This window comes from Rousettus aegyptiacus, unplaced genomic scaffold, assembly GCF_014176215.1.
Source record: "Rousettus aegyptiacus isolate mRouAeg1 unplaced genomic scaffold, mRouAeg1.p scaffold_m13_p_6, whole genome shotgun sequence".
NCBI classification, from domain to species: domain Eukaryota; kingdom Metazoa; phylum Chordata; class Mammalia; order Chiroptera; family Pteropodidae; genus Rousettus; species Rousettus aegyptiacus.
Window position 1 is genome coordinate 10,170,054 of NW_023416309.1, and position 15,403 is coordinate 10,185,456.

At 47.5% G+C, this 15,403-nt stretch overlaps 1 protein-coding gene across 3 annotated transcripts in view; it reads left to right on the forward strand.

The window, feature by feature from the left end:
• The first annotated feature begins 586 nt into the window (after positions 1-586).
• DLG5 (discs large MAGUK scaffold protein 5) overlaps positions 587-15,403 on the forward strand; it is a 115,018-nt gene continuing 100,201 nt past the window's right edge. For all 3 annotated transcript variants that reach the window (XM_016159440.2, XM_016159442.2, XM_016159441.2), the window contains exon 1: positions 587-1,135. In XM_016159440.2, the coding sequence (XP_016014926.2) occupies positions 832-1,135 (304 nt within the window). In that variant the 5' untranslated portion in view covers positions 587-831. The remainder of the gene's footprint in view (positions 1,136-15,403) is intronic.

Below are 15,403 nucleotides of genomic sequence, written 5' to 3' on the forward strand. Positions count from 1 at the left end.
AGTTGTCTCCAAACTTTATTTTGTAGTTCTCAAATTAGGAGACCCTGGATTTGGGCCAGGGTTTTGTTTTTTTGGGGGAAGGGGTTCTCCAATAGCTTGGAGTGCTAACCATGTTCCTGGCCGTAGGAGCTTCCTGCGGACACCCAAGTCCGCGTCCCTCACGCCCGACTGCGCCTGGGCTTGAGGGCTGGGAGAGCGAGAGTGCGCGGCGCCCCCTTCTCCCCACCCCGCAGTCGGCCGGGGAGGCGGGACCCCCTCCCTTCGCCCATCCCCTCGGGGCTAGCCATCCGGACGCTCGAAGGGACGCCCGGAGGGAGGGGGAGGGCGCAGGGCCGGGCCCGCGGCGCTGGGGCCTGAGCCGTCGGGGGCCTGGCGAGTGCGGCCCGGGCCACTGTCCCCTCGGAGTGGGGATCTGGTCCGAGGGGCGGCGCGGGGGCTGGAGTGTCAGGGAGGGTGTTTTCAAGGGGCCGGGAGGGAACGGCGGGCGGAGGGGGAGGAGAGCATGCCCGGCTGGAGCCCGGCCTCGGGGCGCGCCCCGGCCGCCGTCCCCACCTCCGCCTCCTCCTTCTCCTCCTCCGTCTCCTCCTCCTCCAGTCCCGCCGCCGCCGCAGCCAACATGGCTGCGCTCCTGAGCCCAGGAGGCGGCCGCTGCTGAGCGCCGCCCGCCGCCCGGGCCCCCAGCCCGCCCACGCCCCCGGCCCATGGCCCCCGCCGCCTCCCGGCTCGCGGCGCGCTAGGGCTGCAGCCAGGCGCTCGCCGCCCCCAGGCGCCGCGGGGCCGCTCGGGATCCCGGGAGCCGTCCGGCGGGGCGGGGCGGGGCGGCCCGCCACCATGGAGCCCCAGCGCCGGGAGCTGCTCGCCCAGTGTCAGCAGAGCCTGGCCCAGGCCATGACGGAGGTGGAGGCCGTGCTCGGGCTGCTCGAGGCCGCGGGAGCGCTGAGCCCGGGCGAGCGGCGGCAGCTTGACGAGGAGGCGGGAGGCACCAAGGCGGAGCTGCTGCTCAAGCTGCTCCTGGCGAAGGAGCGGGACCACTTCCAGGACCTGCGGGCGGCGCTGGAGAAGACACAGCCTCACCTGCTGCCCATTCTCTACCTGAACGGCGTCGTCGGGCCGCCGCAGCCCGCCGAGGGCGCGGGTGAGTGTCGGACCCTCGCCCCGGCCTCTCGGACCTGCCTTCCACTTCTCTCTCCTGCTCTCCGAGGGGGAACTCGGGAGGGCCACTCCTCTACCTGGCACTGGCAGCGGGGACAGCCTTCTTTCTTTTAGCTCGCCTGGGGAGGAGGCAATGCGCGGACCCCTGCTTCACACCTCCTCCTCCAGCCCAGCGTCGCTGTGAACAATGCCGGGCACTGCAGGCCTTGACTCTCCCAGGTGCCACTGCAGCTGGGTCCTTCTGAGACCACCAGGTCCAACCAGGCCCAGCACCTGGGCGACATCAGGGGGATGACTGCCAGTCCTTTTTCCAAGGCTCTTTACCATACACCAGTCCTTTGAGAGCCCTGATAACCTTTAATCAGTGATACAGTCTTGAAGAATGGAACCTGGGCCAGGTTCGGTACTCCTGAATTTTTGACCCTGCCACCTAGTTTTAGGACCACTGATGTCTTTTCACTTTCTGGTTCTCTTAGCTTCCACTGCCCAGAGCTCAGCCTCTTTGCTCGCCCAGACTTGTGGTTGATTATGCACAATGCCTGCTAGGTTTCTTTGGAAACTGGGCCCGGAAAAGTTGGGGAAGTTGCATTGCACCATGGGAAAATCCTAGTAGTGGTTGCTGGGGCTCAGATCCCTCCCTGACCATGCTGAGCTGTATGAGGAGGGAAGGCTGGTGGCTGGTTCCCTTGGGTGATGGGTGATGAATTTGTGAGTTTTTGTGCGTGGGGGTTAATTTTGGGAGTTTGTGACAAGTGTTGGGCTTGGACTGGCTTGGTGGGGGGAGTGTGGAAAGCCAGCCTTTTAGACAAGGAAGCTCAAGGAAGAAGGCGTAGCACTGAGGAAGAAAGAGAACCAGCATTTATTAGGCATCCACTGTTGTGGCAGGCAATCTGGGTTATCACATTTAATTGTTACTATGCTGTGAGCCATTATTCTTTGCCAGAGAGGTAACTCGGGCTTTGAGTAGTTAAAATGCTCAAAGTATTGGGCACCAGGAGTTTTCAATTATGACCCACTGTTTTATTTAACACATTCAGAGCCAGGAGGCTGCAAGTGCCATCGTTTCTATGTCTTGCCTTTATTTTAAGAGTGAACTGAGCGGGCTAACAAACTTGTACACTGGAGGCTGACGAGACCCATTTATATGGCTGTTAAAAACCTCACTTATTAAGAGAATGATTTTATAAGCTGTTGCTGGTAACAGCTCTTATATATGTTGGCGGACACAACCTCACTTTTTATAGTGAAGGAAAATGACATACAGAGAATAAACTGTTGGCCACACAGCACATCATTTTATTGGTGGCCCTTTTGTCTCCATTTTGGGTTTCCGACTCCCTAGCATTTACACCCCTCAAACCTGCATTCTGTCCCACCAATTATATCATATCTGAGTTGCTGAGAAAAACCAGCCCTCTCCTGGAATGGTGCTTTTGAAGATGCAAAGGACTCTCAGATGTCGCCATGAGGATAAGGACAGAGGGAAATCTCATTGGGGTAATCTTCTTTCTTTTTAATTGCTTTTACCTTTTTGTCTGTCTGTCCATTTATCTATCTTTGAAGGACGAGGTTTATCAAAGAAACACAGAAGTTAGATTGCAGATTCCGGTTTTTGTTGGGATATGTTTGAATCAGTGTTAGCTAGCTTTACTCTCTGGAATAGATGGATGAATTGTCATTAATTGGTCCTCACCTTTTCCATGCCTGGTGGAGAAGATGGGGCTTCACAAGGCTGAAGTTCTAGGAGCTGGTCCCAAGCCCTGGGGAAGGGGAAGAATAGAGTTTGGATATTATCCCCAAGGGCAGTGATTTCAGTCCCCTGTTTTACCACAATGCAGAAGTCTGTAGCCTTGCAGAAGGTCATGAAGTCCTCAGAAAAATAATTTTCAAGGAGAAGTTAAATTTATTTTAGCTAATATTTTAGCAAAAAAATTAGGGTAGCATTTGGTATGGCAAGATGCCATCTAGAGCCTCTGGGGGAAAGAGGCAACGTGGTGTGCAAGTTAACAATAGAGCATTGGATCTTTGTGAAGGATGATTTACTGTTTAGTGGTTTTCCAACTTTTATTTTTTATTTTTTTATTTTTATTTTATTTTATTTTTTTAGCCAGGGAGCCCTTCTTATGGAGCAAAGCTTAGTGCGTAAAAGAGCTGCTCTGGTCGAAGGGATGGAAGCACCCCTCTCATCTCCGAGGAGCCAAAGTCAGGGAAACCCAGTCCTGCGTCCTGCCTCCTTGCTTTCCCCAGCAGTTTCCACTCTGCACAGGTCCACAACTCTGCTTCTAAGTAAGGCCTTGGTGCAAGGTCCTTGTGGGATTCTGAAAAAGGAGCCAACTGCCTTAAGGTTTTATAGCATCAAGAGGAGGCCCCTTTGTTACCATCTCTACATTGGAGGTGCCACCATCACCCGGTTATGGGCTTCCTGGGTGGATCCTAATCGGCCGGAGGAGACGAAAATGAGGGTGAGATTGAGCCAAAGCGAAGTATGAAACAGGCTTTATTAGGGTCTGCGGGTGAGGTTCACTGGTCCCAAGGAAAGGGCCCAGAGAAGTCGCGTGTGCCTGGGGTATAGGCGCGGTTTTTAAAGGTTTTGGTCCAGGATGCCAGTGGGGTTACAGGGCGGGGACTTTTCCGTTTGGCTGATCTCGGGATGTCGGTGGGGTTACAGGGTGGGGACTTTTCTGTTTGGCTGATCTTGCCGCCCTGGAAGTCTCTGCTGTAACTTTGGTCGTGAGCTCTCGGCCATCTTAGGTATTGAGCCACCTTCATGCTGGCGTAATGGCGCCCATGAGCAACCAAACGATCCCACACATGTTTTGGTCCAAAGTGCCTATCCCTTGCCTGGCACTTGTGTGCTCTGGGAGTTTGCTGTGCTGCAGGCAAATGATGTGTGGCAGCTCCCCCCACATGGGGCCTAGAACTGGGAGGAAGCTCGCCTAGGTGAAACCCAGGTGAGCATACTAAGCCCATCTGTTCTGCTCATGCTCAGAGCCCCAGACATTTATAACCCACTATGTTTAGGCCTGGGGTATGAAGGTGACTAAGAAAAATACAGTGTCTTTAGATTTTTTTTTTTTTTTTTTGGCGGGGAGTGGTGGGGGGAGGCTCCCATACCAGGATTGATAGTACCTTGCTGTTAGCATTTTTTATCTTACTGCATGCTTTAATCTCACTTAATTCTATGGCAGCACCAGTGAAGTGAGCGGTGTCTTCCCTGTGTTATGCTGGGTTCTATGTTCTCATACATGAGGTGTGAGGACAGGCCAGAAATAGCAAGGCAGAAGGGAGCCAGAGTTGAGGTGAAGCGCAGTGCTCCTTATTTCTGTGTTGGGAGTGCTTCTTCCTGCTACCTGATTAGGCCTTCCCACTACAATTCCAGGCCATTTCCTGTATTGGGGAACTATAGAATTATGTAGCCTCTCATTGTCTATATTCATGGATCTGTAAGGAAGAAGTGATCCTTCTGCCCCTGCTGGTGGTATTGATAGGAGAGAAACTTATTTTCCTCTGAGGTGCTCAGGTCTCTAGGGTTTTTTTCCTACAGTTGTACCAGAATCTTGTTTTTTCACTTGGAACATCCATAGTCTTTTGTTTTTACTTTTTGGTTCTCTGACTAGTTACTAACATCAGGGTTTTCTCACTTGAAGATCCTCAATTGCCTGCACCTGGAGTGAGGGCCCCTTCCTGGTGGTGAGCCTCAGTGACTTCGTCTGTGAGTTGGGATAAAGGGTGCTACACTGCCAGCCTCAGCCACTGGGAGGGCAGAATGCTATCGAGGAGGACTGAAGTGCCCAGTCCTGTGCTCGATCCAGGAGAGAACAGGGTGCAGACAGAGACAGGGGTGCATAGGATATAATTCCTGCCTGCAGGTTGCTGCCTAGTTGGGGAAATGGGACACTCAGGAGAGTGACATTATGAGACAGATCAATTGAGTGATATAAATACAAGCAGGTTTTTTCCTCCTTTTAAAACTCTGTATACAACATGCTTTCTCCTCAGATACAGATACTGTCATCCATCCCTGGGAGCTCTAATTACAATCTAAATGTGGAAGGGCTCCCCAGACCATTTCACCCCAGGCTTCTCTTGTGGGGCAGAAGAGGCAGAGCTTGGCGATTGCCTGCTGGCCTTCTCCACTGTGTTCTCAGGGCTGAATGTTTCCTTCTTGTCCCCTCTTTCACTCCTTTTTAGTTTTCTATTGAGCTGGCTGACTTAGCTTCACCAGAGTTAAGAGAATGGAGATAGCAGCATCTGCTGGAGAAGTTGAGGGAGGCTTTGTGGAGGGATTGGGGTTTGAGCTCGGTGTTGAAGGGGCACTTTGAACATGCAGAGGGAAAGGAAGAGGACTTTCTGGGCCGTAGACATAAGAGTAGAGGCCTAGCCATCAGAGGAGCTGGGTGTTTTGCAACTGCAGAAATTAGATCAGCCTGAATAGAGCAGGGGATTGACAATGGCTCTGGGTGGATGGGGATGCAAAGGGAATCTGGAGGACCTTGATGGCTAGGCTGAGTGAGGGGTTTGGACGTCTCTTGGAATTTAGGCATTGTACACCTGTCAGAAGTTAAAGCTGGAGGAATTTATTTTTAAAGGAATAACCCTGCCAGGCTTTTTCAGCAGGACCAGTGCAGGTGGCTGCTGGTTGTCAGGTGTGGATTATTTATTCATTAGAGGTTACCTGGGCCTTTTGTTCTTTCTCTGCTTCTGGTACCAGCCACCTTTTCTTCATCCACTCTGCCTTAGAGGGTCATCAGAGACAGTGACAAGTAAAAACTCCAACCATTGTAGTTTTTTTTTTTTTAATTGTGTTATTTGAGAGGAAGCACTGGAAGAACTTGAGAGTAATAGTTGAGAAGAGTTTTCTAAGAGAAATGCAGATTTTATTTATTTCTCTATTATTTCAGGGCACCTTTATTTCATGTGACAGAAACTTAGACTGCATTAGAGGCAGAAAATGGATATTTATTACATAATATTCCAAAACCTTGGGACATATTGGGGCAACTGGCCTTTGGATAATTGATCCTGAAAGCTGCAGTCTTTTCTCCTGGGTCTGGAACATATGGCTTCCATCTTCACAGCTCCTGACCAGAGAATACAGGGAGCTCTATCCAGTTTGCCCTGGCAGGAAAAATCTCATAGATTCTGATTGGCCTGACTAGGATCATATGTCCATGTGAGGCCCAGTCACTGTGGCCAGGGCTAGAGGATTAAGATTGGCCCAGCAATGCACCCAACCAGTAGGGCTGTGATTGGCATCCCGTACCAGTACCATATGATTCTTTAGAGTGGGGAGAAGCAGTTCTCCAAAGGAAGAAGAGCAGGAACGTTGTGCAGGTAAAACAGGAGGTGAACGTCTGCAACATGTGGTCTCATCTTTGTGCAATGAGGCAGTTAGCAGACAAGGTCTCTGCTAGAGTGGGGTGATGGGGAGAGATGGGCAGACTTCATCAGATTTTAAACATTGAGCAAGGCAGTTAACCTTTCTGAGCATATCTCCTCTACAAAATAAAACAGTAACTACTTCACTATGCTATTTGATAATTAGTGTAAGAAAAAAGGAACATTTGTTAGGGTGATGAGTAATGCAGCCTGGAACCAGCCTTAGAACCAGAAACCTGGGATATTTCTGAGGGTTATATGAGAGCTCCTTGTAAACTATGCTGAACAGATGTCAGAGTTGCTTTTACTGTGGCTGTGGGTCACCAAGAGTAGAATGTAACCTTCATGAGCCAAATTGGCTGTTCTATTTCTAATGCCTAGAGTAGAGCTGGTCCCAAGATAGGCATTCAATAAATTTCTGCTGAGTGGAAAACTAGTCGGCTGTGTACAGAATGAGTGATGTGACCCTGTGTGAGTCCCAGTCCTCTTAAGAAATACATGCAAATTTCCCGAGTGGTAACTTCACAGTGACAGAAGGCTGTGGGAGTGCAGGAAGGCTAGAATGAGTCTCAGATGCACACATGGATGTCACCGCCCACAGTATGTCCATGATGGAAGCAGGTGGTGTGACATTGGTGTCTGAAGTTCTGAAGGTCACCCATCAGGTACTGACATTGTGGGGCTGCCTGCCAGGAGCCATATGGGGCTCCCACATTGCCTTTTGCAGGATTGGAGAGCCCTTCCCTTCTGCACTTAGAATTTGAATGTCAGCTTGGTGTCTTCAAGAGTCTTGGATGGGGATCTGCTCCTCACTGTGCAACATCTTGATGTTGGATGAGTATCTTAACTACCTGGGGCTTGATTTTTCCCCCAGTACAACAGAAAAAATTGAAGTTTAGTAGTGACTGAGAACTTGCTCAGTCCTGGGGGATTCTCAGCACTTTCAAAGTAGCTTTAGGTCCAAGGAGGCTTGGTGATGGGGTTGGACTAGATTTTTGAGGTTTCTTAGAGCTATGTATCATGTTTACTGTTTTCTCATTGAGTGTTAGGGTAGAGTGAGTCTTGATATTCTGGCTTTCTATTTCCTGAAAAACTAAGCAGCAGAGAAGAAATCTTTTGTCTTAGTTTTTTTTTGTTCCACCTCGTTTCAATGACCTGTACATTCTTTAGAATTTCCTGTAACCTTGGGAAGATGTGAGCCACAGAAATAGAGGATATAGAGCAAGAGGGCTAAACTGTCTATCAGTCTATGCAATAGGGATACTAAACATGTTTAGCAGAGAATTTTAAATGAGATTGAATTGGGGGGTATTGCATCTTTTTTCACCTTTACCTGGGGCAGATTGCGTATCTCTGAATTATGTAACTGTATTGATCTTTTTGAGACAGAGCTCCATGAAAGTGCTGAAGAAACCTTTTAAACTAAACGGATGTTTGGAATGTTCAATAAGCCATCCACCTCTGTAATCCTTGGCAGATAATTGTGAGGTGACTGAACCTTGATGTTCATTTCACACTAAGGCTCATAACACATTTGCTTTGAGGGGTGTGTGTGTGTGTGGTAAAATATACATAGCATAATATTTACTATTTGAACCATTTGTTTAAATTGTGGCAAAACATACATAACATGAAATTATTATTTTAATAATTTTTAAGTATACAGATCAGTGGTATTAAATATATTAGCATTGCTGTGTAACTGTCACCACCATCCATCTCCAGAACTCTTTCATCTTGCAAAACTAAAACTCTATACCCATCAAAGAACAACTCCTCATGTCTCCCTTCCTCCAATCCTTGGCAACCACCCTTCTATTTTCTGTCTTTATGACTTTGACTAGATACTTCATGTGAGTGGAATCATACATCATTTCTCTTTTTGTGACTGACATTTCACTTAGTACAGTGTCCTTAAGATTCATCCATATTGCAGTGACAGGAGGATTTCCTTCCTTTTTAAGGCTGAATAGTATTCCATTAATATACCACATTTTGCTTATCTATTCATCCATCAGTGGACACTTGGGTTCTTTCCACCTCTTGGCTATTGTGAGTAATGCTGCTATGAACATTGGTATATAAATATCTCTGCTTTCAGTTTTTTTAGGTATATGTCCACAAATATCCCTGCTTTTAGTTCTTTTGGGTATATGTCCAGCAGTGGAATTATGAGTCATGAGGCAATTTAATATTTAATTTTTTGAGGAACCTCCATGCTGTTTCTTTTGAGCTTTAATTAAAGAAGTCCGTACTGTCCACAGCACCTTGACCTGGGGGTGAGTGGCCTGGCTGGATTTCTAGTTACAACATTTTCTTTCCTTTGCCTTCTAAAAATTGTGTATTCCCTCTCTCTGCCCTCCCCATCTATTTTGGAAAGTCGCAGGACAGTTCCTTTGGACTTTAAAGGAAGATTTAGTTTCAGTAGTCATGTATAACTCTTTTGAAAAGGCCAGAAGTTACTAACCATAGAATGCTAGCAGCATTCATATCTGGCAGCCAAGGGATGTTCACACATTTCCTTTGTGTTTCCAGTTCTTATATCTCCATCCCCAAAGGCCTTGAAGTATGTTAGTTATTTCTGCTTCTTCGGGACTTCCTCCTCATCCCATGCCGGTTTGGTTTGGTTTTTCAGTCTTGAATCCAGGGTAACTGGCTATTAAGATTTTCTTTCAAAAAGCTTAGATCAGCATTTCCCAAGGAAACATCTAAACACTGGTTTGGTGGGCTGTCAGTGGTGTTATTGATAAAAGGGTTCTGTGGTCAAATGCATTTGACCAGTGCTGGTTTGAGCAGGTCACACGGGCTCCTCTACTGGGAGCCTCTTGAGAGCACTAGTAAGCCATTGTGCTTTGGGACTTCACTGGCGTGGGTTGGCTATACAGCATTTCCTGAACTGATTTGACCACAAAATCCTTTTTCATTGAGCATTTTGCGACATTAGTGTTTTGAGAATGCATTTTTGGGAAACTTCAGCATTGGGGCTCGGATCTGCAACATCAGCGTATACTGTTTTTTGAATTTTCCCTCAGCTCTCTTCACTTGAGGAACCCACACCTGAAACTTTACCATTCTTTGAGATTTTGATACCAGCTAAAGTGGGCACAGATGATTCTGGGGCCAGTAGTTTTTTGGGATGTGTTGATGATTTACATGTACCATAGATTTTGGGGCCAGTAGACATTTTGGTTGTATGATCTTGCATAAGGTGTGTGACCTCCCTGGGCCTCAGGTTTCCCCCATGTGGCTTGGCAGGAATGAAGTCTGCTTTCATGATGGTTCTTTGAGATGGTTAAACCTCTTGTGGTTTTCTCTAGGCCTGGAGTTTGGTCCATAGGCAGGGTTTCCAGAGGCCCCTAGGGAAGAGTCACCTGTCCTGGTGGTTTGGTGACTGTAGGGTCTGGGATTGGTTAACTGTTGGACAAGTCTTTCCTGAGCCCCAGGGAGGTGCTGGGCTGGGGAGCAGGAAGATGGTCTCTGCCCTGAGAGTATTGTTATTTCTTAGAAGATGAGTGACACAGATCATTGGTGGGTTTGGAGCAAGGGAGCGAGGTCACAAAACTAGAGACAGCTGAGTGTCATGAACCCAGTCTTGGGGACCTCCACAGACGAGCTCCCCTTCCCTGACTCTTTCATTTTAGGGTGTGTGACTTCAGCAAGTTGCTTCACCCTCTCTGGGCTCTCTCTTTCCTTATCTGTAAAAAGGCTAATAGTATTCTTCTCTTAGGGCTTTGGTGAGGATTAAGGTGATCAATGTGAGGCGAGGGCAGGCTGCTGCCACCCACCACCGCTGTTGGGGGTGGCCTGCCCTTGAGTGGAGAGCCAATCCCTGCCTGTCCTTGGAATCAGGAGTGTCATGGGCACAGGCCATGCTTGGAGTTAGACACCCAAGAGAGAGTCCAGAATGTGCACGGACCAGGAGGTCTCACTCTTGGGGCTGCTCAGAACACACTTTTACGATGCTTGGTCCTGGAGGCCATTACCATGAGTTCAACTCCAAAAGGACCTTGGGAAGAGCTTATTTGGGAGGGAAGGAGACTTAGAGGCTCAAGTCTCCTCAGAAGGACATGGACAGATGATGAGAGCCAGTTCTCTTTGATCCCAGAAAGTGGAACATGGGCTGACTGGTAGAAGATACTGGAAGGTAGAATTGAGCTGAACTTAAGCAAAGACCTTTCTTTCTTCCTTCCTTCTTTCCTTTTAAACATTAGCATAAAATTTTCAAACATTTCTAGAGATGGAGAGGGTAATATAACAAATACTCAGCTCTTCCAACAATTTTGTTTTCTGTAGTATTTTAAAACAAATCCCAGACAGCATATCATGTTCCCCCATAAATACATAAAGAAGTGTCTCTAAGAGATAAGGCCTTAAAGAAGCGTGACTAGGAGACCATTTTTACAACCAACAGTCTTAATAACTTCTTAATGTCATCTTATACCCAGTTGAAACTCAGTTTTCCTTGTTTCAGAAATGTCTTTTTGTAGATGGTTTGTTCAAATCAGGATTTTAATAAGGTCCACATGTTGCATTTAGTTGACATTGCCCTCTGAGGCTCTTTTTATCCCTAATGGCTCCCCTTCCCTGGGTCTTTGGTTTAAGGAAAAACCTGTTGTAGTGGTCGTGCCATCCAGCTATGGAGTGGACTGTCTTAGGTGGTGACCTTCCTTCACTGACAGTTCACATAGACACTGGGTGAGCACAGAGCACAGGGTGATTACTCAGAGAATGGGCTGCGGAGTCTGACTGTAAGCCCCTTCGGCCTCAGTTTTTTTAATAGCATTGTTGTAAACAATTAAATGATGCGTGAAGTGTAAATATCCTTTATGATTTAATTTTTTTTTTTTTTGCAGTGAGACCCTTTTCATTAACTGGACTTTTACAGGAAAGCCCGATGTGTAAAATAGACAAAGAGGCGCTGTACTGATCTGGTGTGGATGCCTGGGTCTTGTCCCTTTTCCTTGCAGCCTTTGTGAGGCACCTCCGCAGGGTTTCCCAGGGTTCTCCAGGGTTCCACAGAACATAGTTTTAAAACCACTGGCTTGGATGCTTTTGTTTTACAATGCTTGCCATGCCAAAAGAGAAAAGCTTCTTCAAAAACCTTACCTTCCTTTGCCTGAGCCGAGCTGCATTGGTGAGTCACAGGTGGACACAGAGGCTGCCATTGGGTAGCAGCTGTTTTTATGAGATACTCTTGTCTTTGTCTGCTTCCTCTGTTTACCTTTGTAGATTTCCTTTCAGGATGAACCATGCTCTCAAAAATGACAAATGACCACAATGTGGCTTAAAAAAAAAAAACCCAAAACACAACCCACTCTCCACTTCCCAAGACAGTGAGTGATATGGGAAGGAACAGAGTGAAACCCCATCACATTGTCCATTGCAGTAGAAAGTGGTTACTTTTTTAGAAAAAATTATTGTTTTTTACAAATATGGTCCCTAGGGGCCCTATACCTACATTGCATAAGAGAACTATGCCACCGATATATAAACAAGCCCCTGCCAACATGCATCTTGCAGGTGGGGTTGGTGGAGCTGTTCGTGTGGGAAGCAATGCCATCAGAGATAATCACCTGCGACTCAGTGCTGCTGCCTTGTCGGCTGTCTCAAGCCAGGGTGTGTTTTCTCTGCCCACAGTGTTTTTCCAGGTGTGGCATGTCTCTTCAGGAGGCTCTCAGGCCTCTTTTTGTGTCAGCCTCAGGTTACTTGTCTGAATGGTACACGTCTGACTCTTAAGCTGGCCTGGGACCCCAAACAAACCTCACATACATCATTTGACTATTGCGAACCTGCTGTCCAAAAGTAGTGAATCTATCCTACCAATGGTGAGTGATGTGATAACAAAACAAATGGGAAGAAACTGGATTTTTATATTTTTGGTGGAAGAAGCCATACTTTAAAAAACTTTACTGACCTTTTCAATACTCATGAAAACCTCTGTTCTTCTTACTTAGAGTAACCTTTTTTTCTTCTCATCTGGCTAGAACTTTCATTTCCTGTTTATGTTTCTTAAGCAGCTTAAGATTGTTGAGTATCATGGCTGGAAAGGATCTTAGAGACCATTTTGCCCAAACTGCCTATTTTACAAATGAGAAACAGCAGTTCAGAGACACAAAGGGACTCCACTGGGGTCTCATAGCTTGCCACTGGCAGAGCTGGACGCAGGATCCGGGTTTCTTCCCAAGCTGGGGCTCCTTGCATGACATTACTACAGGCCCCAGGCTGGGCGGGGAGTCTCTGGAGCCTTGTCTGGTTTTTCCTGATCTGGGCCTGGCTTTGCAGGCACCAGCCTTTCCAGTGAGGGTGAGCAAGTAGCAATGCATTGCAGTTCATGGAGTTGTGCTATAGCTTTTCATTCCTGACCGTTGAAAAAACTCTTTTCTTAGTCCATGTAATTGGTATTTATGCTCTACAGATTGGCAAATTAGGCCAAGAGATGTTCGTCACCTTGCTCAGGGCTTCCAGTTGCTGAGACACTGGGCAGGTTTCAGAGTCCTTGTCAGTTAGTTTTCTTATAAAGACTGCATTTGTTCTGTGCTCCAGGCCAGCCTGCGAAGGTCGCCATTGAGATGTCTGTGTCCTGAGCCTTGGACACCCTACCCTTTCTCGTAACAGCATTCATTCATTCAGCAGATGTGTTCTGAGAACCTGTCATACAAGGGAAACTTTGGATACAGACGTAGGATGTGACATCTGAATTTAGTGCTGAGTCAGATAATGGGTCTCATGTTGGCAGGAGGTACCTCCCTGCTTCATTCTTTTTGTGACACAGCAAAAAAAACTTCCAGGGCTGCCTGCCGTGGCTTCTTATTGCTTAGCCACAGGACAGAGTTCAAGCAGGAAAATGACGCCATTGAGCCTCTTGTTCCAGAGCAAAAAGCCTTAAATAAAGATAAGAGGATAAAGGCCCCAGGACACTGAATTGGGCCCACTCCCATGGCCAGCCTTAGTGGGAACTGGATCCAGGAAAAAGCAAGAAAGTAAACAGTATCAAAATGTGCTGATTCTGGGTCCTTTTCCTGACCGGGAGTGGGGGCAGAGGGCGGGGAGGAGCTAAACCCAAAGCAGCTTAGATAGGGGCTCTGTGTGAGAATATGTATGCCTGTCTATTCTAATCATTTCTGATAGGAAATGGCAGACCACCTTTATAAATCCTGCCATATTTTCTTTCCCATTTTGTGATCCCAGGGAGAGGGAACAAAACCATATCCAGCTGTCCTTGCTTTCTGTGGGAAGTTGTGGAATTACATGTAAGCTTGTTCTGCTCTCGACCTTCCTCATATTAAGGTGTGTCGTGAAAACTCTGTAGAACTGGTCACAGTAGCTTCTTGCACGCAGTCACACAGCATTTAGGGTGGAGCGCAGACAGATTCGGACCCAGGTTTTAGCTGTCCACTCATCCATCCTTTATGCAGCATATACCTAGTCAGTGGCTCTGCTGAAAGCTGAGTATATAGAGATGAGAAAGACATTAGCATACCCTGTGACCGACACCATAGACTCATTCCAAATCACCCTGACTTTGATTTGTTCTTTTAGCTGGAACATGTATCCTGTTGTTCATCAAAGCTTTTCATTTTTGGTTGCTCTGTGTATTCTTTCTATTCTACAAGAAAGTAATCAGTGTAGCTTTTTGAATTCCTACTCCTTACCTTCCATTTTGTAGTTTATAGCAAATGGCAAGTGTTTTTGTTTGGAGAACTCTGTAAGACTCTCAGAAAGGTGAAAAGAAGATGGTTCTTGCCCCCGCACCCAGGAGTTTATTATCTCATTGAAAAGCCCAAACCTGAAGGATCAGGTATCTAGCAGTATAGATCAGATAGAGCAGATGAGGCCGCCCAAAGGAGTGTCCAGTGAGCTGGGTGCAGGCAGACACCTGGCAGGCCAGATGGGTACTAGAGAGGGGCAAGGAGGAAGGCAGCCCTGGCAAAGGTAGTGCACAGAGTAGGGGAGGAGACTTGGAGAGAATCTAGTCTCCGAAGAGTGTGTCTTTATGGGATTCTGGGCTTCTGCTTAGGGCAAGCATTCAGCAGCACTGGGAAAATGAGGCCAGGCTAACCAGTCCCTGGAAGGCACAGGGCAGGCCTGTGCCTTCCTGTGATTGGGTCTCTGTGAGGCTCTTTGAGCCTGGGGCTGGAGAGAGGAATGGCAGAGTTGACATGGAGTAAGTGGGTGGTCTGTGGGATGTGGGGGAGGGTGCTGCAGCCAGAGGAGGGTTGGGTGAGGGGTTAAAGGCCACCTGGCCTTTGCAGAATCCCCAGAGGTGTCTGATTGGCTTTCTATGAGTTGTTAGCCTCAGGACACTCTCCTTTGGGCGGCCTTGTCTGCGTTTTGTGATCTGTACTGCTAGACACCTGATCCCTCAGGTTTGGGCTTTTCAATGAGATAATAAACTCCTAGGGGCCAAGAACCATTTTCTTTTCACCCTTCTGAGAATCTTATGGATTTGCAAGCAGAAGCACTTGCCATTTGCTATAAATCACGAAATGGAAAGTAAGGAGTAGGAATTCAAAAAGCTACGCTGAATACTTTCTGGCAAAATAGGTTTGGAAAGCCATCTTTTTCCTGTTTTAAGTCTGAGAATTACAGCGGAGCTGTTTAGAAACCAGAGTCCATGAGTCCTCTGGGGAGCTAGAGACCAGTTCCCATCTGCTGGCCTCTGTGGAAGAAAAGGGAGTGGTTGAGGTGTAAGGTGGCTGACAGGGCTTGAGTGTGTCTAGTTGTGTCTGCATGGCCACCTCACGTAATTTATCTAAACCTTATCCTTCTCTCTCTGATAGTGTCCATAACACCACCTCCTTCTCAGAGCTAGTGTGGAAGTAGGTGGGTGGTGTAGAGAAATGGTCTTGTGCATGTAGATGGTAGATGTTTC